Source organism: Carassius gibelio, chromosome B15 (genome assembly GCF_023724105.1).
Source record: "Carassius gibelio isolate Cgi1373 ecotype wild population from Czech Republic chromosome B15, carGib1.2-hapl.c, whole genome shotgun sequence".
NCBI lineage: Eukaryota > Metazoa > Chordata > Actinopteri > Cypriniformes > Cyprinidae > Carassius > Carassius gibelio.
The window spans coordinates 15985169-16009532 of record NC_068410.1 but is presented as its reverse complement, the minus strand read 5'-3'; the positions used below and the strand labels follow the sequence as shown (position 1 = coordinate 16009532).

At 37.0% G+C, this 24364-nt stretch overlaps 2 protein-coding genes across 6 annotated transcripts; one reads left to right on the top strand and one right to left on the bottom strand.

Moving 5' to 3' along the window:
* The first annotated feature begins 1200 nt into the window (after positions 1–1200).
* LOC127972177 (NF-kappa-B inhibitor zeta) lies at positions 1201–14899 on the top strand. Of its 5 annotated transcripts, XM_052575509.1 has the most exons (11): positions 1201–1523; positions 3343–3464; positions 3542–3566; positions 3648–3694; positions 3801–4190; positions 4290–4402; positions 5048–5153; positions 5243–5389; positions 5483–5543; positions 11901–12064; positions 12379–14899. In XM_052575509.1, the coding sequence occupies exons 1-11, from the start codon at positions 1337–1339 to the stop codon at positions 12397–12399; spliced, it is 1383 nt and encodes a 460-aa protein (XP_052431469.1). In that variant the 5' UTR covers positions 1201–1336; the 3' UTR covers positions 12400–14899. The 5 variants fall into 5 exon arrangements, with proteins under 5 accessions (XP_052431469.1, XP_052431466.1, XP_052431465.1 ...); XM_052575506.1 differs by having other exon boundaries at positions 3804–4402; XM_052575505.1 differs by having other exon boundaries at positions 3801–4402.
* Positions 14900–18160: 3261 nt separating this feature from the next.
* On the bottom strand, positions 18161–22574 carry LOC127973074 (uncharacterized). The gene is made up of 4 exons (XM_052577104.1): positions 22070–22574; positions 21059–21287; positions 19659–20793; positions 18161–19508 (listed from the first exon to the last, which is right to left on the bottom strand). The coding sequence occupies exons 3-4, from the start codon at positions 20786–20788 to the stop codon at positions 19322–19324; spliced, it is 1317 nt and encodes a 438-aa protein (XP_052433064.1). The 5' UTR covers positions 20789–20793; positions 21059–21287; positions 22070–22574; the 3' UTR covers positions 18161–19321.
* Positions 22575–24364: the final 1790 nt, after the last annotated feature.

Here is a 24364-nt window from a genome sequence, read left to right as displayed (position 1 = left end):
CTAATTAGCATATGTTGCACGAAAGAAGTCAGAAAAAGCTTTATTACCTATTATACACACAAGGAATTTGACTCGACGAAAGGAGCATCCAGTGCAAAAGAAAGACATTCTCCAAACATGATAGTGCAGAAATATATAGGGATAACACAGTACAGGTAGCCTATAGGCTATAGAATGAATATATATATATATATATATATATATATATATATATATATATATATATATATAATTTTAATGAATGTACAGATATGGTATTTACCGGTGTGTTATCTACAAATGTTTACAAATGTCCTTGCCTCTTGCCGTCTGACATATAGGCTAGCCTACTATATAGCCATTCTGACTATTTCGTGTTGCTTGTAACTAACAAAACCATTTATTATTATTATTATTATTATTATTATTTATAACTTAAATTGTGTGATGGTGTTAAAATATAACCTATTGTGACGCATGCAGGAAAACAAACAGCACGTAAATAATGGCCTATAAATATGAATATAAATATGAAAATAATTACTTGTAAGTATTGTTGGTATTGTATTAATCACAGTAGCTAGCCTACTAGATTTATAATAACAGCATCTCAGGGACTAACTGATAAAAAGTGAACGGAATATTTTTAGAGGGAGTGTGTGTTCGTGTGTCATCGGTAGATGTCAGTATGATCTAATGGAGCGATAGAGAGCGGCAGCGGTGGAAGCTAGGTTATGCCAATGAAAATGACATAAAAAATAAATGAAAAACAAAAACGCTTTATTCAGTTTGTCAGCATTTGGATTCATATCTCTGGTTTATTGAGTCTTTTGTTTGTTCAAAACCTTTACGAATTCAAAAATATTGTTTAAATAGTGTATATTAATTTATTCTGGAATAACAATTAAATATATGCATTAGATTGAAATAAATTATACTTACAGAATAAATGTGTAAATTGTATAAATTTATAAATGTATTCACGTATATATAAATGAATAAATTGTAGTAGCCTACTGTGATATTTAGATAGACATTGTTAACATTTAAATTTTTGTTAGGCTAAGATTGTTTCTTTTCTTTATTATATGTTATTATAAATGGCCTACATCATGGACTGAACAGCTTTGGTCCACATGGGTTCACTGTTCTCTCGCATGTTAAAACTCGTGAGTTAAATATGCTGTGGCTGTCCCGCCTCCTCAAATCAGGTAATGAAAACAAACCGCAACTGACATGACACACCTGTTGAATGAAGACTAGCAGGTTAGCAGCCCATTACTCGACCATTCTGCGTTTGTTATAACATTCCGAACGCGTGGCACTTTTATATTCAGCTTTATAACCAGGTATCAGGATGGTGAGCAGTCAGGTAAAGGCCACAGGGCGCGAGAAGCCACCTAAACACACCGAACAGCGCGAGTATTCGTGCAACGGGTCACCGCTGCCAGCAGAACTTCCTTCACACGCAAATGGACCGAATCCACCGGTACCGAGCCAGAAAACGTCAGGGGACAATAAAGCCAATTACACCAGTCAAACAGGTGGGTACAAACTCTCTCCAAAACACTGTCCAGGAGAAGATTAATCTCTCGGATATCCCTATAGGTTATTTGGGGGAAACGGTTAAAACAAGCCTGAGCTGATGTGCTGGTTTGAGATGATATAATCGGTTTTATGATTATCTCTCTGTTGGGCCGAGATAGTGTTTAGCTGCCTTGTCAGTACCATTTTGATAGTTTACATATTTTGTGTAGTTGTATACACGCAGGACAGACCAAAAGTTTGGACACACCTTCTCATTCAAATATTTTTCTTTATTTTCAGGACTATGAAAATTGTAGATTCACACTGAAGGCATCAAAACTATGAATTAACATGGGGAATTATATACATTAAAAAAGTGTGGAAAATTGAAAATATGTCGTCATTCTAAGTTCTTCAAAGTAACCACCGTTTGCTTTGATTACTGCTTTGCACACTCTTGGCATTTTTCTTGATGAGCTTCAAGAGATAGTCACCTGAAATGATCTTCCAACAGTCTTGAAGGAGTTCCCCGAGAGATGCGTAGCACTTGTTGGCCCTTTTGCCTTCACTCTGAGGTCCAGCTCACCCCAAACCATCTCGATTGGGTTCAGGTCCGGTGACTGTGGAGGCCAGGTCATCTGGCGCAGCACCCCATCACTCTCCTTCTTGCTCAAATAGCCCTTACACAGCCTGGAGGTGTGTTCGGGGTCATTGTCCTGTTGAAAAATAAATGATCCAACTAAACGCAAACCAGATGGAATAGCATGCCGCTGCGAGATGCTGTGGTAGCCATGCTGGTTCAGTATGCCTTCAATTTTGAATAAATCCCCAACAGTGTCACCAGCAAAGCACCCCCACACCATCACACCTCCTCCTCCATGCTTCACGGTGGGAACCAGGCATGTGGAGTCCATCCGTTCACCTTTTCTGCGTCTCACAAAGTCAAGGTGGTTGGAACCAAAGAGCTAAAATTTGGACTCATCAGACCAAAGCACAGATTTCCACTGGTCTAATGTCCATTCCTTGTGTTCTTTAGCCCAAACAAGTCTCTTCTGCTTGTTGCCTTTCTTTAGCAATGGTTTCCTAGCAGATATTCTACCATGAAGGCCTGATTCACACGGTCTCCTCTTAACAGTTGTTCTAGAGATGTGTCTTCTGCTAGAACTCAGTGTGTCATTGACCTGGTGTCTAATCTGAGCTGCTGATAACCTGCGATTTCTGAGGCTGGTGACTCGGATGAACTTATCCTCCGCAACAGAGGTGACTCTTGGTCTTCCTTTCCTGGGGCGGTCCGCATGTGAGCCAGTTTCTTTGTAGCGCTTGATGGTTTTTGTGACTGCACTTGGGGACACTTTCAATTCATTTCATTTAAAGTAATGATGGCCACTCGTTTTCCTGTACTTAACTTCTTTTTTCTTACCATAATACAAACTCTAACAGTCTATTCAGTAGGACTATCAGCTGTGTGTCCACCTGACTTCTGCACAACACAACTGATGGTCCCAACCCCATTTATAAGGCAAGAAGAACCTAGAATATGACATATTTTCAGTTGTTTCACACTTTTTTGTTATGAATATAATTCCATATATAATACCACATGTGTTCATTCATAGTTTTGATGCCTTCAGTGTGACTCTACAATTTTCATAGTCATGAAAATTAAGAAAACTCTTTGAATGAGAAGGTGTGTCCAAACTTTTGGTCTGTACTGTGTATATATATTGCTATATGACTTGGAAAACATTAAAAGGTTTGTATTTGCATTGTGTTATATTGAAGGATGCAGTTTATTAGTTAACCTGCTGCATCTCTAATAAGCCTGTGTTCCTTAAGGACCAAAAAAACACAAGTCTACTTCTGAAAAGAAGTATGTTGGAGTCCGAGTGAGAATGCCAGTGCGGGACATGCTCAGAAATATACAGATAGCCAAGGGTATTGACCCAAAAGATCTGCAGGTATGATTCTTTGTCTTATAGTCTTTTATGGTCCTACTGAGGCATGCTCTTTATGTTCTGATCCTGTCTTTTTATAGGGAAAATGTTCAAAAGCTTCTAAAGGTGAGGTTAAGAAATATAAAATGTCAGCATAATCATTTTAACTTCACTGTGTTTCTAATCAGCACTGTGTTTGGTCCAAAGGGGAGAAGAAACGAGTTAACACAGGTGGAAACCAGAGACGTTTTCTGGTGAGTGGTGTTTTTTTTTTTTGCCATTGCAAAACTTGCTTCTTGTTTGGCAACTTTATTGATATTACAAAGACAGGCTGTGATGAATTTCTCATGTCTGTTACAGAAGAAACATCAAACAAAAAGCCTTGATGAGCTTGCAATTATAGTAGAAGTGCTGGAAGAGGATCTCAAGACCTGTCAGTTAACCAGATCGCCAAATAAAAGCCCTTCAGGTTCATACTCTAAGTTCTGGGTTGAAGATGCATCTCCACAAGGTGTCATGAACACACATGGCCAGGAGAATGAGATGCCTCTGTCTCCAAGCTACTCTGTACCCTCCTCAACCTCCCCTGTTCATTCTGTGTCCAGCCTCTACCCATCTCCAACTTACAGCCAGGGTGCTGATGTCTTCTTTGGGAATCAGGAAGACTATAGTAGTTATGAGTCAGATAAGTACAGGTATGATGATCTATATGGAATGAGCTGCTCTCCTGCCAATTCATGCGAATACCAGGTACCCTCTCCACAAAACTCATTAAACGCCAGTCCCAACCCAGATGTCTGGGAGGTTTCTTCTCAAAAGATGAACTATCCACTATGGCCATACTCTCAGCAGGAAGAGTGGAGCGGTGTGACCTTCTTTTGGACTCAACTGGAAAGAGAGGAGACTCTGCTGAAAGAGATATCGAACCAAGAGCTTCTTGCTGTAGACAAAAACGGAAGGATGTAAGATAATTTTTCTGTACTTCAAGAATTTACTGAAGCCGTTGCAAATGGTTTCTTCATGCAGATCCTAATGACTAATCTTTCATAGGCGGCTGTAATTTATAAAAATGAAGAAAATGCACACATTTTCTGAAAATAATCTTCAAGTACCAAGAATTGCAAGGGTACTTTTTGCAGTGCCACCTTTATCATTTGAAACTTTTTATGAAATACAGAAAGAACGAAAGTGGGTCTCCCATCGTTGCTGTCACGCTCAATAAGCAGCTGCATTTGTTTTCCACTTCCAACTTTATGACAAACCCCATTATTAAGTTCTCGAGCAGACTAAAATAAATTAATGGGAACCCAGCTGAAATCTAAAGCATATCAGTTCCAACAAAGATTTTCACAGAGGGTCTTCAAACAAACCTTCTTGCATTTAAGTGACTCGAACAATTGTTGGTAATGGCTGCATGCACAGACCTGACAAACATCCTGAAAGACTACACCGGTTGAATTGACTGTGTTTTCAAACTCTATAAAAGAGGAATAGACCTGTAGTACTCCACCCATCAAACGCAGCTGTTTACAATTAGCAATTCTATGACATTGCAAGGTGAGCTGATCATGCAGTGAAAAGTAACTGCTTTCATTCTCTCTCCACAGTCTTTTACACCAAGTTGTTGAGGAGGGAAAGAGATCTCTTGTGTACGTTATTGCCAGAAGGATGGCAGCTCTGAAGAAACTGGATATCAAAGATTCAGAGGGAAAGGTGACAAACAATCATACATGCATATTCTCTGAGTGTCAGTCACTAGACAAACACACATAAATGTTGCATGGGCCTGTTTCTCTTCCCAGACTCCCCTTCATCTTGCTGCACAAAAGAATCAACACTTCATGGTGGCTGATTTGGTGTCACTTGGTGCAAATATCAATGTGAAGGATCGATATGGGAAAACATGTCTTCATCTCAGTGCAGAGAATGGATATATTCGAGTCTTGGAGGTAAAATCTTTATGTGGTGCTGGAGTATTAACATACATAGCCTGCTCCTACTTCTACAAATTCACTCATATTTTAAATATCTTTTTTTGACAGGTCCTGAAAAGTTTGATGAGAAATGGCATATATATTAATTTGGAGGAAAGAGATGCAAACGGTAAAACATGTTTATTGCTGATTTCTATAACAATCAGCTGAGTTGTTTTTATATTGTTCAAGTTGGCATTTTCCAAATCTTTTAAGTTTTGCTGCAGTAAGGCAGTGGCTACGCTGGTGAAGAATCCAGCAGTACTAGTCACAAACTTATTATTTTATTACCCTGTTGTGAAAGAGGTGACTCATTTGAACATGTTTTGCAATTAGAATTTGCATTACAAAGGAGAGACATAAAGTGATGTGGTTTAATAATTAAATATTTGAGCTAGTAGTTGAACGTTTGTTGGCAGAGTATACATTTTGTTCCAGTAAATTAAGAATATGTACCAGTTATAAATATTTTGGTAACCCTTTTAAAGGTTCTATTAGTAAACATTAGTTAATTAATTAAGTTTAAACAAACTTTAAGTTGGCTTGAAAAAGTTTGAAAAGCTTGCAGTCTGAAAATATTCAGTTTGAAGTAGTTTAAAAGTTAATGTTTTTAAGATTAAAGTTTGAATGGTTTCAAGTCAATACAGTCTATCAGAAAAACAGATAGGTATAAAACGTTTTTAGCATGATTAACATGTTGCTAGCCCAATTAACATGTTAGTAGCATGTTTCTAGCATGATTAGCATGTTTATAACATGGTTAGCATGCTACTAGGATGATTAGCAAGTTACTAAAATGTTTTGTAGCTTGATTATCATGTTGTTATCATAATTAAAAAGGAACTAACATGTTGCATGATTAACATTTTACTAGCATTGGTGGTGGCAAGCTACCAGCATGTTTGTTAGCATGATTAGCAATATACTAGCACATTGTTAACATAATTAGCAAGTTAATAACACATTCCTAGCATGATTCTACCATTATTAGCATGTTATTAGCATGATGTTTAACAAGTTGTTAACGTGTTAACCTTTTTTAACATGACTAGCAAGTTACTAACATGTTGCTAGCATGATTGGCATGGAATGTTACCAGCATGATTACCATGTTACTAACATGTTGCTAGCATGTTTCTAGCATGTTTAACACATTGCTATCGTGTTTCTAGCATTATTAGCATGTTACTGTCGTGGGTGATAACCTTTTGTAACATGATTAACAAGTTACTTGCACATCTCTAGCACAATTTGCATGTTAATAGCATGTTTCTAGCATATTGTTAACATTTTTTCTAGCATGATTGTCAAGTTAGTAGCATGTTGTTAGCATGTTTCTATTCTTATTCAGCTAAAACCAGTTTATTCAGTGTAAAAAAAATAAACCTGGCTAAGACCAGCCTGGCCTGCTAAAAAAGTGTCCCAAATCACTTAAAAATCAGCTTGGGAGAACAGCCAAAGCAATCAATCAGCTAAGGCTGGTTTTAGGAGTTTTTTCACTAGAAAATTTAAGCTTTTCTATAGAGTGGTGGAGCTATGATGTCACTTTGTTGGCAAAAACCTGCGGTTGTATCGTCCCAGAGAGAATGGTTTTTTTGAATGGGATTTTGTTTAAATTGTTTTTCGAAAGGGAACTCCACGCACTGTCCTTTAGACGGCGCTAAGGGAATGAAATACCAGCACTGCCATGCTGGGGGATGTGCCCCCAGGTAGCTGTTTCCCTAAATCAAGACTCAAGGAATAGCATCCCTGCTAGTGAAACACTAGGCATTACTGGCAGGCTCAAGCTCTAATCGTCATAGACTAACTCACCCGCCAGAGTATGGAAATCGAAGAGTAGAGGTCTCAGCATAACGACTCCCTAAGCTAGAGGAGACCTAGCTACATGCTAAACTCAAGAAGCAGTTAGTGAGGCTTGAAAGAAAGAGCCTTCAAACTCATTTTACTATGAGTGGAGGCTTCAGCAGGATGACTCCCATTAGAGAGAGGAAGCCTAACAGCACTTAGCACTAGAGACAGTTAGCGAGGCTCTCAAAAAGGAGCCTACATACCAATAGTACTGACTAAGTTGAGCTCTGGAGAGCGGAAGCTTCAGCAGAATGACTCCCTTAAATGAGAGGAAATCCACTCAGTTCTAGTTTAGGAGCTCTTAAAAGGGGATACCTCAGCATAACAACTCTCTAAACCGAGAGAAGACCTAGTTAAGCACCAAAGGCAGTTAGTGAGGCTCAAATAGAAAGGACCTATGACTTGTATTAATGCCTAAGCGGGGACTTCAGCAGGATGACTCTCTAAAACGATAGGAGACCTAACAATGCTCAACCCTGGTAGGGAAGCTCTTAAGCGTGGAGGTCTCAGCATGACAACTCCCGAAAGTGAGAGGAGACCTAGCTACACTCAACGACAGAGGCAGTTAGTGAGGCTTGACAGAAAGAGCATACAAACTCATATCACTTCCAATGATGGAGCTCTGAAGAGCGTAGGCTTCAGCAGGACGACTCTCTTAAATGAGAGGAAGTCTAACATGACTCAACCCTATTAGAAACAAATCGTAAGAGTGGAGGGCTCAGCATGATGACTCTCTAGAATGAGAGGAGACCTGACTAAACACAGTACTAGAGACAATTAGCGAGGCATACCAATAGAACTGTCTAAGTGGAGCTCTGGAAAGCGGAGGATTCAGCAGAATGACTCCCTTAAATGAGAGAAAACCCAACAACACTCAATCCTAGTTTAGGAGCTCTTAAGAGTAAAGGCCTCAGTATAACCACTCTCTAAACCGAGAGGATACCTAGCTACACTCGGTGCCAGAGGCAGCTAGTGCGGCTCAAAAGGAAGAGCCTACAACTTAAATTACTACCTAAGCGGAGCTCTGAGGAGTGAAGGCTTCAGCAGGATAACTCTCTAAAATGAGAGGAAACCTAACATTGCTCAATCCTGGTAGGGGAGCTTGAGTGGAAGTCTCTGCATAAGGGCTCCCTAAAATGAGAGGAGACCTAGCCACACTCGACGCCAAAGGCAGTCAGTGAGGCTCAAAAGAAAGAGCCTATAACTCATATCACTGCCAAAGTCAGAGTTCTGAAGAGCAGAAGCTTCAACAGGATGACTCTCTTAAATGAGAGGAAGCCGAACAACACCCAACCCTAGTCGAGGAGCTCTTAATAGTGGAGGTCTCAGCATAATGACTCTCTAAAATGAGAGGAGACCTGACTACACTCTAGACACAGATAGTGAGGCTCACGATAGAGCCTACTTACAAATAGCACTGTCTAAGCAGAGCTCTGGGGAGTGGAGTACACTGCATAACGACTCAAAAATTAGAGTACTAAGCTAGGAGTACTAACCATGCTCCTAAGTGTCATAATCGGTATGAAGGCCCCTCAGGTGAGAGGAGTAATCAAAAGCTCGACCTGAAGAGCGACTTATCAAGAAGGCCCAGAAGAGCTTAACAACCAAACAGCCACAGAGCTCTGTTGAGAGAGCACTAGGAAATGTGGTCTCAGCATAGCGACCCTCAAAGGGACGGGGAAGCTACCAGGCTAAAGAACAGCTGACCAGTGAGGCTCACAGATAGCATCCCAACCTGAAATAACTGCAAATCAAAATAGTGCTCAGCATAGCAGAAACCATGCTAACCTAAATACACGTACCTGGGCTGAGAGGATGAGGAGGCTCAAACAAGAGCTTAACAACTAAAAAAACTTGCTATTACACCAAGTCAGGAGCCTCCTTCACCAATAATATAGATATCCCACATTATACACAGTTCCTATTCTGCAAAATAAATAGAAACAAAAAAGAATTCCAAAAGAGAAAGCACTCCTTGTCAGATTCCTTTAATTGCCCCACCTACAATCCCCATGATTTGCCTTATTAACTGCCTCGGCAGCCCCCGGCTCCCCGGGATGAGAGGCCCTAAATTCTCAAAGAGAAGCAGGCATATAGGTATTCTCAATGCAATCACATCTCACACACCCTGTTCAAACACTAAATTGCCTCAAGAATCAGGCAAGAACAGAAACCGCAGCAAATGTATCGCATTAAGCTTCTTTAACTCCCCCGAGAGGCAACGCATTCGTGCAAAAGTTGACAAAAACTAGAGTACCGACCTCTGCTCTAGTAGTTCCGGGAATGCAAACGGTGAGCGCATCCTTCTCTCTCGTGAGTCAAATGCATGTGCTTCCGTACTCAAGGCTTGAAGACAAAGAAGAGGATGGTGTGTTCTGCTGGTGCTCTTTTATGAACAGTCGCTTTGTTTACATTATAGGCTACCATCTGCCAATGTCAAGTTCATTGTCGATTTTCATTCATGCTTCAGACACCGGTCATACTTCCCCTAGCACCCTCTAGAGGACACTGCATGAAATTCCCTTTCGAAAGGGAAGCTTGTTTTATCGCTTTCCTACTGATGCAGAGACTGGATTCGTAAGGTAAACTCATACAGTATTACGATTATTAAATGTAAACATGACATTTATCAGCTTAGTCACGGTGAAACTTTAACTATGCGCTTAAATCCAAAATAAATTGATATGTTTTCTTACACATGAAGCTGTTAGAAAGCATATTAGGATTTCCTAGATTCATGATAAAATAACATTTTATGTTATCCTAACAAAGATGAATGTGGTGTCTTTGAATGTTCATCTTGCATCTGATTTATTAATCAATACAATTACAACTGTTCATTGTTAGCTCAGGTCTATTAAATTATATTCACAGATACAATTTAATGATGTATTGGTAAATGTTAATTAACACTATCAATAATAAATAGTGTGTGTATACAAACGCGCGTGCAATAGTGATTGTGCGGGTCTGGGTTTTTTCCAACCCGCGGGTTCCCGCTTTTATTAAATTATTTGGCCCGCCCCAGCCCGCCCCGCAAATAAAGTAAAATTTCTTTACCTGCCCCGTGCATTGGGGACATCACGGAAGTTACATTGCTACTTAGAACTTCGTATGGTAACCTTATTAATATAGGCTATAGGTAATTGCACTATGATGGTTAGTTTGTGAACAAATAGTTGTCAACGAATCACACTCAACATAGACCGTAAAAGACTAATTTCTTGTTCAATGAAGTTCCTCCCACAGTAGCGCGTGAGCGCAGCGCATACGCAGCTAGTGAACAGCTCTGTGAACTGTTTCATCCTGTCAAAAAGAGTTACTCAAGATGTGACGGAGCATGTGACTTGTTGAATGTAGGGAACGAATACGATCTTCTCGTAGGTGAAAGAGTTGAATGAACTGATACATCTCATTCGTGAATGAAATGAATGAGAGTATACAGGGTCAGTCAGCCAAGCATGTAAATCTCGATCAGCAATCAGCAGATACAAAGCGCAGTTATTGGTGCACATACGCTTGTTTTCTCGCTCAACACAGTTGAGTGAATCATTTTGTTAACTTTGTGGTTTATTATTTTGAGTGGTTAGCGCTCACACTCACTGATCTATGTATAACTGAACCACTCTCTGGCCCACCTCTTCCAACCAAGCAAGGGACTGCTAAACGGAGCAATCACTATTAAAACGAGCTGGGTGTTGGGGGTCAAACACGTTCCTGCTCGGTTAAGATTGCCTAGTGTGAGCACATCCTAATTATTCTCCCCCATCCCACACATACAAGTCTCTACCCACACATAGTGTTGTCCCATGCTGCACTCTGTTGCAATAGGTCCTGCGTGCGGGTCTCTAATAGGACGGTGCCTGTTATAATGTTATGATCGAGGCTCTGGACTCTTAAGCATAACTTTTTTTTTTTTTTTTTTTTTCTATAACAAACTATAAAATACTTTTTATAAAAATGTTTATGTCCTGGCAGTGACAAATAGCTTGTTTTATATTTATTTTTAATTATAAATATTTTAACTGATATTATGTAAAAGGAACACTGCTGTAAAAAGCACCTTATTTGTTTAAAGTTTTTGCAAACCAAATGTTATTTACACTTTTGTTCATATAGTAGTAGGCCTACTTTAAATGGGGAAAAAAAAGAGCTCATCAATACTTTTGAATATATTTTGAGTTTTGTGCATAACAATGCAATTCATTGTGATTTAATTGCGATGAAAGTAATTGTTGCCCAGCACACATATACATTTCTTGTCTCTATGACTATGTAAATCTATATAATTTGTCTATACACTTCATATATAGTCACATCATGTTAATTTGTTAATTTTTTTTTTTTGGTAGCATAAATTCAAAAGTGGCACAGTGAGATATGTGTTTATATATTTAACTTACTTTATATATGACCACTTTATTACAGGACTTGTATAAAACTAAATGCATCGTGCAATTTAAACTATGCAGTAAGTTGTAGTTCTTGGTAAAGTAAGCAGTCAAACTGTGCTAATTTTAGACCCTGGCTTAATCAATGTGCTTTCACATTCAGCTTGTTTTTGATGAAAGCAATGACTAATCAGAAGCGTATTTCTACCATGTGTAAAGAACATGGATTCATGGTATTTGCTTTGCAGGGCTCAGTGCGCTGCAGTGTGCGGCAGTATCTCTTAACCACACAGTGCGTGAGCTGGAGCTGTGCGAGTCTGCAGGACGGGTCAGACTGCACACCCTTCGCAAGGAGCAGATGATGGAAACGCTAGAGTGTCTCCTTCAAATGGAGTGCCATTTACACGCTCCGGTGAGAATGAGAGACAAACCTGCAGCTGGCCAACATGATTCACTAGAGTAGGATTTTTTTTTCTCTCTTTTTTTTTTTCATATAAGATCAGGGTTGCTTCAGTGTGATGAAAAGAGCTATTGATTTGAATCTGTGTGAACAAGCAACCTTTCAGGCAAATTAAATTAAGGTGTTAGGCATGTTTAATCTTGATGTTCTGCAGAGAATCGTGTTTGAAATGGTGTTAAACAGATAGTTTTAACCTGGTACATAACTCATTTTGTTCATGACAGCAATTCTAAACGTGATTATTGAATTGTTTTTTCTATTTACAGGCCAGAAACAACATGATCTAGGAGCGGCTGCTTCTAGCAAGAGTTGTTTTCTCTGTCAAGCCAGGCAGTGCTGTTAACTGACGGTAAATGTTTTTGAGTGAATACAAGCTTTTACTTGCCATTGAAGACAAAATGTACATATATGTACTCCTTTTCGTGTATACACACACACACACACACACATTACTTAAAGGAGGATGAGGATAGTCTTCAAGTCAAGGTAAAGCTATGTATTATGCAACTGTAGATTTTGTTCCATGTTCAGGTGAAAAGTGGGGAGCAAAAACACAATGGTTGCCCATTAGCTGGTTTCTGTGAAACTTCCACTGTTAGTTACATTTGAGTAGCAAAATGTTTAAAAAGGAATAAAAGTGTGGTAAGACCTGCGAGTCAAATGCCAACATTCCTATTTGCTCCAAGAGCAAATAGTTTTGATACGGAGGAGACGGTAATGCTTATGTATATTGGTGTACAAAGGCAAAATGCAGTAACTGTGTCAAAAGTGGAACTGAATTGTTTTTTGTTCTTATTGATTTTGAGAGATTTTTTTTTTATGATTCTGAATTTTAGAAGACAAGATTTTGACAAAAAAAGCAGTTGTTGTATTTTGCTTACGCACAATAATATACATGTATGTTTCCTAATAACACTTACAGCAAAATATATAAATATTACTGGTGTTATTTTCCTTTTTGCAAAATTGCAAGTGTATTCTTATTCTCAAATTAAAACATTTGGGGTCAGTAAGATTTATATTTCTATTTTATTTTATTAGAAATTAATAGATCAATTTAGAAAGGATGCATTAAACTGATCACAAGTGACAGTAAAGGCAATTGGGGATGTTAAAAAATATATTTCTCTGTCAACTAATAGCTTATTTTGAACTTTATATTTATTAAAGAATCCCCAAAACAGTATAAAGGTTTCCACAAAAATATTAAAGAGCAAAAACTGTTGATGATGACGATAATAAGCAATTATTTTTTGGAATGATTTCAGAAGGTTCATGTGACACTGAAGATTGCTGAAAAAGCTGTAAATTCAGTTTTGCCATCACAGGAGTAATTAACTTTTTTAAAATAGGAAAAAAGGTAGAAAATTGTAATTTAAAATTTTAATAGTATTTCACAGTTTTATTATTTTTTGTTTACTAGTTTTTTATTTTGTTTTATTTTAATTAAATTTAATAATAGCAGTCATTGTGTGAATAAGAGGCTTCTTCCAAAAAAAAAAAAATCTTACTGACTCTAAATGTCTATATCGATATCTTATTTGCTAGAGTGGTATGAAAACAAAGAGGAACTTTGTTCTCTGATGATTTGATTTAGAAATTATACTGCAAGTTAGTGTTTGAGGTGAGATGCTTAAAATATTCTCATCAAATTTTGTGCTTATGTAAGAAAGAAAAAAAAAGCTTCTTAACACTGGCTGTGATTAATAATGAGGTTCCACGTATACAAATAATACAGAGCCATGAGTGTGATCCTGATTAAAGCTCTTTTTAAAGGTGTCTAACTCTCAGACACAATGAAACCTATTTGTTCTTTGTATCAGGGACTGTAAGGGGTTTCCAACAACATGGTATTTAGCATATTTTTTGTAATAGGTAATGGTAATATTCTTTAATATATCTTAGAATTCATGTTTTGTAATTGTTCTCCTTTTCTGTTTTACATTATTAAATCAACGGGCATTTAACGCTGTTAATGTTACACAGAGACAGCGAGGGTGAAACGTATCTCTTGTATACTAGATATAATGGGGGTGCTGTATGTTTATGATATATCTAGGGCTTCATTTATGTTTTATTGTAAGACATCTTACAGTACATAGTATGTTTTAGTTTAGTTTTATGGTTTAGTTTTTTTTAATATGTATTAACATATATATGGTTTCAGAAACAAAATAGATATAGGGGAGTGGGTATGAATTAAGACATTTGTGTTCGTCTATCTAAATGTATTTCAATTATAATGTGAGTGTATGTGTATGTGAGTTGGAATTGAACATCCTCATGATAATTAATTTTTTTTTTTCTTTAGTTTTTAATTAATATGTGTTAAGTTACTGGACAAAAATGAGAATGCTATTTTTTTTTTCTTGCCAGTTCATAATGTGTGAAAATAAACAGTATGTAGAATATTGCAGATTAAGTATTTGGTCATAAAATGTCAAAGATTTGTGATAACATAACATAACTCTGGCCACGTCTGTGATTATCTTTGCGTATACAGAAGAGATTTTTATATTATTGGTATTGGGAGTTATTTTTGCATTACTCTGGGAAGAGGAGTTCTCATAAACTTAAATTATGAGTTTTTGGATTCCTATCAGTCATCTCTTGCACAGCTCTGTGCCAGAGGCATTATGGGGCAGGTTTGTACAGATGAGATACCAGTGTAATTATCTGCTTGCTTTGTTGAGAGAGTAAAAAAAGAGAGTCTTTCTATGGATATAGGCACAGTTTCTGTTACATATATACATGCTGTGGGGAAAATAATAAAGCGGTTACATTCTACTGTTGCTGTCTGTGTTGTATGTACTCTGTGTAGGCAAGTATGTAATAATAATTTCTATTTTAACGTTTCAAAAATGAAAAATCTTTTATATACACACCTTTCATGTAATTCTAAACCTGTGTTCTTTTGTGGAACGTGAAGATATATTTCACAGAATCCCCATCTGCTTTTTGTAGAATAGCAATAAAAAGAGGCTGCAGGGCAACCAGAATGACAAAACAATAGCCATAACCGTTATTCATATGACAAGTCTTCAGAAGTCGTACAATAGCTTTAAGACTGGTATTAAAACATTACACGCTGAAAATCTTGACATCCGCCCTCGCTCTACTTAGAAAGTTCCTGCAGAGTTCATGAGAGATGACTGATCCGGCTTCTCAAGTGACTCTCTAACTCATTGATCCGGACACGGCTGGAGGGGAAGCATTTCAGAGATTAATGACTTTTTCTCTGTTACTCATGCTGATGTGTGACTTCAATTGAAATATATAGACCAGTGTTTGTCAACTCCAGTCCCACTGGATCCAACGCTCTGCACATTTTGTATGTCTACCTTATTTAACTCCCCTGATTCATTAACTTGTTAGAAAAGAGATCCACAATCTGAACTGTATCAATTACGAGAGATGTAAAAAGTTGAGAGCCACTGATATAGACCACTTTAATGATGCATGTACTGTATTTTAATTGTGCTTTTGTGCCCTATTTGATGCTTAAAAGCAGTGGTATTTTTAGTTATCGTTTATATACTGCATCTAATCTTTTCATCCAGCAACCAGCCCTTTCTTCAAAATTTCTCAGTTTGTGTTCCACGGTAGAAATAAAATTCTACAGATGTGTAAAGACATGAAGGAGAGTAAACAATGGCAGGGTTGTCATTTTTGGAGCTCAGTTTTAAAAATGAAGTTTTGCATTGATGCCACAGAACCATTTTGTGTTTGTGTGAACATTTATAACAATAATCTAGATAATCTTTTTTTGTTGTTGTTGTTACTGTTTCCATTTTACCTTTTGTGCAATGGAACAGTTCCATGGATGTCAAAAATTCTTCATGGGACCGTAGATGCCAGTAAAGAACATTTCTTTTTAAGAGTGAAATCTGTCCCTTGCCAAATTCCACCACCCATAGATAAGAATCACTTTTACTTTAGGCAATAGCAGCCTTCTATTGAAAGATGTGTGGGGTGTGTCTAAATGCGCATGTACTTTACTCATCCTGCGAACACACACTCTTTGAAGCGATGCCAGTGCTGTCAGACTGTTTTTCTTATATTCCTTCAAGCATGATAAGCTGGAAGGTAAAGAGATTGCTGAGTGAAATGCCCTTTGCCCTGAGGGCCACAAGGTAACGCCTCTCAGCTTCTCACGCACATCCTTCTCCGTTCTGCATTTCCCAGCTCTGTTTCTTCAGAAGTCACATCACACACTGCCTATTAAAAGGCTGAAAGGAATTCCGGTATTGGAAATAAAGACGGCAGGTGCGATTCACCAAAGGCTTAAAAAGATTCCAGGAAGAAAATATTGATTTTAATCACATCATTGCTTGTGAATGCTGTGCTTGAATTAAACATGAAGAATGGGGCTATGATTTTGAAATATTAAAAAACAATCCATTGTGTTCTTCTTAGACGGAAAATATTTAACACACACTCATGCATTTTGGGGGAAAGACATATTATTCAAAGATAATGTGAATATATTCTTCCACTAGCATGTTACGGCTTGTACAATACTTTTTTCATCCTCCGGATTAAAAAGCAATAATAGGGATGTCTGCAATTATTTGCAATGAGTGTAGTGCTTGTCTTCTCTCTCTCTCTCTCTCTCTCTCTCTTTTTGTATGATTATGTATCAAACAGACTGTAGGGATTAACAATGCTTTAAACAAGTAGGAGAGGATACCCCAATTAAGAACTAATAAATAATATATTTAAATATGAGCTATTCGTTTACAGGATGACATTGCACTGTTCAGTTTAGTTGGAATAATTGAAAGAAAGAAAGAAAAAATGGATCGGTCGGGGCCATCTTGTGATCCCCAGGGCCAGAAAACTTGTCCCAGCTATTTTTAAGTACATATTAATATTTTTTAAATAATTATTACAAAATGTTGTTTCCAAAATATCATTTTTCATGATTTCATATGTTATTCTTTATTTAATTACCAGTTTAGTTCATACAAATTTCAGAAACTGAAAAATCTCTGAATCAGAGTTTAAACGAAGGGAATTTAAATGAATGGAATTTCTACATGACCACATTTAAATGGAAATCTGCTGAATTAAAGACTTCTCTTTTGGAGATTTATGATTAGCTTTTTTACAGTCACGAATTATTACGTGGAAAAATACAGAAATGTGCTATTTGCATGCGTGATATTTAAACACTGCATTTATCTACACGAAAAAAAAAAGAATTGGAAAAAAAAACAGGGTTGAAATAATTGACACTTAAAAATTGATGGTAAATAGTAATATCAAGTAATAATAATAGTTATAATTCGAAATATATATTTTTACACTGTATTAGTATAAGACCAGATCATATTTTAGGACCGATTTTTATAGAAATATATTCTAAATTAGAGGTTCACACATTTCTTCCTGCAACTGTATGTTTTTCTATCAACAGTTAATTGTAATACAGGATGTAGGCTGTGAGCGCTGTGATGTAGGCTGAAATAAAGCGGCTGGGGTTCTCTCGCCAAAAATAATAGCACGAGCGCTGCCTGCAGTCTCATTTATTCCTTTGATGCCATCGTGAGGCCACATCACACATTACAGCAGCCACACGTCTAACCTGCTAGAAATTTGATGGGGAAATCATTATTATAATGGGTTATATAAAATCAGTAGCTTGTTAAAAGAGTAGCAGTTCGACAGCGGTTTGCCGTCAATTTTCGGCTCAAATACGAAAATTATTGCATGTTATTCTGAGTATTGAAAAATTTAATAATAGCTAATAATAATAAATTCTAACAAAAGTTAAAATTATACTCTAATAATAAATACAATATACTTTAATAATGCAATAACTCTAATGAAGGATAAAAGATCGACTGGTGAATTTATCAGTTCACATAGCTACATTACAAAAATTGATGGGTTTCAGAGATTTGTCTCTAAATGTCGTGTTAAAAATTACCCCCCCCCCAACCCCACCCGAGTGGTGTTTATTTAGATAAACTGTTCTTTATTATTATTATTATCATAATGCGTGCGTGTTTAAACAAGCGCAATAATTTTCCATCACAATATTCGTAAAATATTTAAGAATCATTTATTGACATTTTAATCAACCAAAAAATAAGAATTACTGCACAATATAATTTGTATTTATTAATCAAGTGTTGGTAGATTCTGAAACACATTAAAACCTGCAGAAATAAATGCATTCAGATTTGCTACTCTTGTCTGTTTTCAGAGGCACAGTAAACTACTGTAGTAATGTGCACCTGTTCAAATAAGTTGAAATCGTTCAAATTCTTCAGAATTTTAAATCCTGTAGCAAATGACAGTGATTGTTTTCCGCAAACCAGCATAAAAACAATCTATATCTCATACCTATTACATACATTAATTCTAAATTAAAAAGAAGAAACAAAGCACATATTTTTTAAAGCACTATGTTAATGAGTATAAAACAAAAGGGCAAAATAAAAATTCTACATATTGTCATAATGCACAAAAGCATTCATTTCATATTTTGGGTCATGCAATAAATTGTAACCCATCATGCTTTTCAATGTATTAGACATGCATTCCATACCTGAGGCAAAAAAAAAAAAGAACATAAAAAATAATTCAGTCATTAATATGCTATTAACCTTCATGTATAATTTATTTTAAAGCAATTTAATTATAACTTCAAAAGCTGTTTCTCCTGTATTCTAAATATAATTACATGAGATATTTCACAAATAAAGGAGAAATAGAAGAAAATACATGAAAATATAAAACCTAAAAGACGGACAACAAAAAAGGTAGTGACATTATACATTGCAGTGTTTTGCATTATTACAATAGTAAGAATTTTGACCATGTCGCTACATTATTACAAATTCTCATGTTGTGCTGATTTTCCATGATAAATAAAGAATGGAGCAAGCCTGTACAGAATATCTTTCAATAAAAGTAGCACAGATTGTGAAGAAAGAAATTCAGTCAAACCTTGAGATGGGCAGCTTTTCATTAAATATATCACTGTAAATTGAAATACCAAGCTAGTATGTGTTCAAGGCTATCATCACAGTGCTTCAGATATTATGCTCTCAGTTTCATGAAACCATGCGGATTTCGCTTTGGAAAAACACAACCATTTTAATACATGAGCTCTTGATTTTTTTTTTTGTTACTAACTATTTAGAGCATAAAAACATGCTGTCAGAGTCTGGTATAAGTGAAATGCTGGTAAAAGACGGTTTAGGCACTGGAATCCTCTTTTAAGCGCTGACTGCGAGCCTTGTAGACTTCAATCAGGAGATCTTTCACATACTGAATCTCTCTCTCTACAGATTCTGCTTTGTCCCGAAGTTCTCTGTTCCGCCCTTCCAAACCATGAAGCTCCTCCTCCAAACAGTCCTGCTCCACCCTCTTACGCTGACGGTACCTATTGTTTTTTGGCAACATTTGTGGAATAAAATAATATGGTTCAGCTTTTCTGCTCATTTGAAGCAAACATGCTTGCTTTTTATTAACACATGCAATATTCTAGCACTTTCATTTGACTGAGTCACCAAAAACGAAGTGGGTACAGTACCTGTGGGCAGCAGACTTGTTCTGATCCCTCTTCTTCTGCTTGCGTTCTCCATGGTTTCTCTCCAAGGAACCTACTTTAACATCTGGCTTAAATACACACTGACTTTCCCGTGACCTTTGTAGTGGTTTCTGGAGGGGCAACTCCAAAGAGGACCCAACACTGTCTCCGGACAGACATTCAAAGCTTTGATCCCCAAGGCATTCGTGGTGCAAGTAGTCATTATTCTGGATATCAACAGCCCCAGTTCTGATTGGCTGATCGATTTCATTCATGAAGCCGTGATATGGCTCTAAATTGGCAGTGATCTGATGAAAGTAGCACTCGGCTACTTCGGACTGTTTATACGGCGGACAGCTCTCGCTCTCGGCACACTGCAAAATGGGCATGGCAATCCCGTCGTGGCCGAGCATCTTCATCCCATGGCTCTGGCCCTCCCGTCTGTGGTGGGGCTCCAGTGTCCCGCCGAGATCGTAACTTCTCATCATCTCTGCTCGGTAAAGCACGTCTTCCGTAAAGCAACTTTTTTCTTCTTCCTTCAACAGTATGGCACATTCTCGAACCTTCTTTGCACTCGCGTGGCTCTTTCCGAAGGATCTGTCGACAGAGCACTGGTCAAAAGCCAGCTCTGCATAACCTGAATGAGTCCCTTTGAAAGTCCACGTTTCCTTCTCAAACACTTCGACATCCTTACATCCATTCGTTGATATTCTTTGGCTGTTGCAGTGTGTCCGAATGTAGCTGTAGGGGCCGGGTCGAGACATTTTCGGTCGGCTCATGGAGCCCCCACAGAAGCCTCTCAGGTCGAGATCTCCAGTTGCTAGGGAAACCAGCCTGGGATTTGTTTCAGATTGGTTTACATTGTACGAAGCGCAGGGTAACTGATAGTATGACTGCGTAGCCATAGCTTGCAAGCTTTTGTCACTTTTTTGCCATTTCTCCAATTTCATAGGTGCCGATTCATACAGGTAATAATCCTCCAGTTGAGCCAGTTCTTCTTTAAGAAGAGTGGTCATAACCTCCAAGTCGGAGGGCATTTGGACATCATGCTCCAGAGGTGAAGGTGGGATAGAGGAACCAGGAGAGGATTCCGTGGAAGTTGAATTTGGGTAAGCGTCAAAAGTTTTTGTCATCCAATCTGTAGAGAAAAAACAATCTGATTTATTCAACAGCATTTTATGAACGCACAAATGAAATATTTTCAACATGCATGGTTGCGCAAATGGTCTAATAATAGCTATATATTTTTTCTGTTAAGCTATGTAAGTAGCGAAAAAAAAAAAAAAGATGAAACAATGTGGATCACCAAAATATTTGCTTTACTTACTGTACGCCATTAACACACACGCTGCAGTGCGGTTCCCACCAACAGTCGGACAAAATAAAAGTGTCGTACTGCTTACCAATTTAGTCCAACGTCTGTGCAGACTCCTCCCTCCACCTATGATTGGCCTTCGTTAGCCAGTAGGAAAGAGGGAGCTCTTAAGCCGGCTGTGCAAATGAGGGGAGTCTTCCTGGGAATAATCTATGCCGCCACAATTTGCTGTATTCCGGTTGAAATGGTGAATTGCGTACAATGCATGAGAATCGAAGAAATGCCACATACAGGAAAGAGATGCGAAAAACTGAAACCTATATGAAAATGTAAAAAAAAAAAATAAAAATAAAAAATAAGTAAAATAAAAAAATAAATAAAATGCAATTGTTAATTCCGCTTTCCAGGTGTCAGAAATTTTAATCAAAACACAAGCTCAAACATTTCATTTTATGGAATTTCACTTTTTTTAATACTAAAAACACAGGGTCGTGAAAAAGATTAATTACACAAATTTATTATTTTAACCTAAACTGACTAAATTAATAGGATGGAGTGCAATATTTTGTTATAATTTAAATATAAAATAAATCTAGATATTTTAATCTGAATTTGACCTTTTGCTAGAGGTCATTTGTTATTCTGTAATATGATCTCTCTAGTCAAGTTCAGTGCCAAATGTGAAACAAAGGTTAAAGTCTTAAAATATTAACTACAAAAAAATTTTACAGTTAAAAAACAAAACAAACAAACTTTGTACTGTAGTTTATACTGTTTATATGGTAAGTTATTCTAATTTAAAACAATAAAACGATATTGTTTTAGAAACCCACCCAAAGGCATCAAAAGGAGCCTAAAAATAGAGCATTACATTATTCAAAATGAAGCTTGTTAAAAAGTACAGAAAATATGAAGAAACCCAGTTAAGCAATTTTAAGTGCACTTTCATAACAAAACGTCATGATTAAACCCCATCTCTATACAATTTTTGCAAGTTATTGTTGTACTTTAGAAACTCTGAAAACTAGTTAAACTGAGATATACTCTGTCACTGGAAGTTGCAGCTCATATAAAAGTCTGAATGGAAGTTGACACTTACTCCATCGTGCTGAGGTGATCCGGTCTGAAGAGCTTCTGTGAGCGCAGTAAACCGCAGTGGAAGAGCTCACGTTTTCAATTTAGTAGAACATTGTCTCACTCTTCTTCATTTGATGTCGAGGCTGATCGGTTACACGATAAATCGTTCAAAAGTTTTGGAGAACAGAGGAGTATCACGTCAAACCAAACAGTAACCGCATCACATGAGCTCGTATCCATCCGCCGCCGCGCCCCTCAGCACAGAGTCCAAACTAACGGAGCAAGTTCAGTCCGAACTTCAACCTCGAGTCCACATTTCAGTCGGCAAAACTTTGTCATGTCCCGCTTGATCTCGATTAAAGTTCACTGCATTCGCGTTTTAGAAATGCATTTCCTTTTGAAATGTAGAGGGTAAGTCAATTCTGATGATTATTAAACTGGGTCCAGATTGCCAAAACCAGACTGGGTGTATATCAAAGTACAAATCTAAGCACAGAGACCCATGTAGAGCACTATATAACCACATGCGACGAGGAAGGACACTATATTACACTATGGAGATGTAACTCTTGTTGCAGCCCTGTTGCATCAGACCTGCTGGAATGTTGCCCGAGTTGAAACTTTGTTGCCACATTTGTCCTGATCCGTTTATTCTTTGGACATGTATAATGAGGTTTCATCTTTAAGACCATTGTTTGCAAAAAAAAAAAAAAAAAAAAAAAAAAAAAACATCCAGACTTTTTACTTGCTGTAAAAACACTCATTAGCCTGTTTTGATTCGCACCGCACTTCCACCTCTGTATAAAGGAAAACGGGGCTAGTTGTCACACTGAGAAGTTGTCACAAAGGCTGTATCTCAGAAACAAGTCCAATTACACAAATGCATGTTGCTCTAGCTGTGGTTTGTATGTTGGTTTCAAACATATAGTTCAAAGATGTCTTACATTTTGTGTGTGGGGGTGAATTCGGTCCTCTTGACTAAAATTAGACTATCATCATATTTATTCTGTAGCTGTTGGATATCTATAGCACACATTCAGACAGGTGTCATGTAGATATCGAATAAGAGGACTTTTAACTAAAGAGCTGAACTGTGTTTTCCGGTGACAGGTTGGGGCAAGTTGTCACATTGATTTTTAATGCATTTTAAATATACTGTATTTATATAATAGATTAAATGTTAAATTAATAATTCAGCAAAGATTAAAAGTGACAGTAAAGGCACGTTTACACTGATTTCCATTTCAAATAAATGCTATTCATTTAAACTTTATCAAATAATTCTGAAAAATAAATTATGGTTTCCACAAAAATAATAAGTTTTTTTTTCAACTTTGATCGTAATAATAAATCTTTCTTGAGCAGCGTTTTCATAATTGTTTTACTGTGCACATTTTGCTCTAATTGATGGCAGGTGTAAGTAACATGGTGAGACAACATGGCCCATAATTATTACTGTTATTATTAATATTGAATTAACGGTGTAAACGTTCAGTACCTGTATCTGCAACACCGCTGCAGAATTCTGACAACAAAATTGACTCATCTTGAGAAATATTCTAATAAGTATTGTGACTAGCCCCATTCTCCCCAGTTCATCTCTACTGTATTTTGCAATTGTGCTGAAAACACAAAATAATACAATATATAAATATAACAAATTGATACGTAATATATTTCATTATTATTATTATTATTTTTATTATTATTATTATTTTACAATAAATCTAGTTTATAATCTTTAAACACTGAAAAATGCAGAAATGTTGAAATATCAAAACATGAATTTTTAGATCACATATAACTCCTATTATATCTGATACAAGTTCATGCTTAGATCTACTGCACACTTCTCACTGTGTGAAACTAACTACAATTGATTGAACCACCTCTTGCCCTGTTGCCAAGTCAAAGTGAATACTGTTCTTGCTGCTTTTCTCATCCTGTTACCGGGGTCTTACTTTTTTTTATCTTCTTCAACTTTACGATTTTCTGTTGCAATGGATGATCAATCTGCATGCACACAAGACATTTTAAAAGAATAATATTCCAGACTCCATCATGTTTCAACTCATTTCTGAATTAAAGTTTATTGTTATGTCCCAAATGCTAATGCTGAATATGTACATTGTAAAATATACATTATATTATCATGTGTTTTCTGAACAAGAACGAGGTCATTCTCAGATTCAGAGTGCCCTCTATCTATCAATGACACTCCACTACAGACTAGTGCCTTTCACATCTGTCAGAGAAAAAACATTTCATGTTTTATTTTTTAGTAACTTTTTTTTTTCATTTCATTCTTTGTGATTTG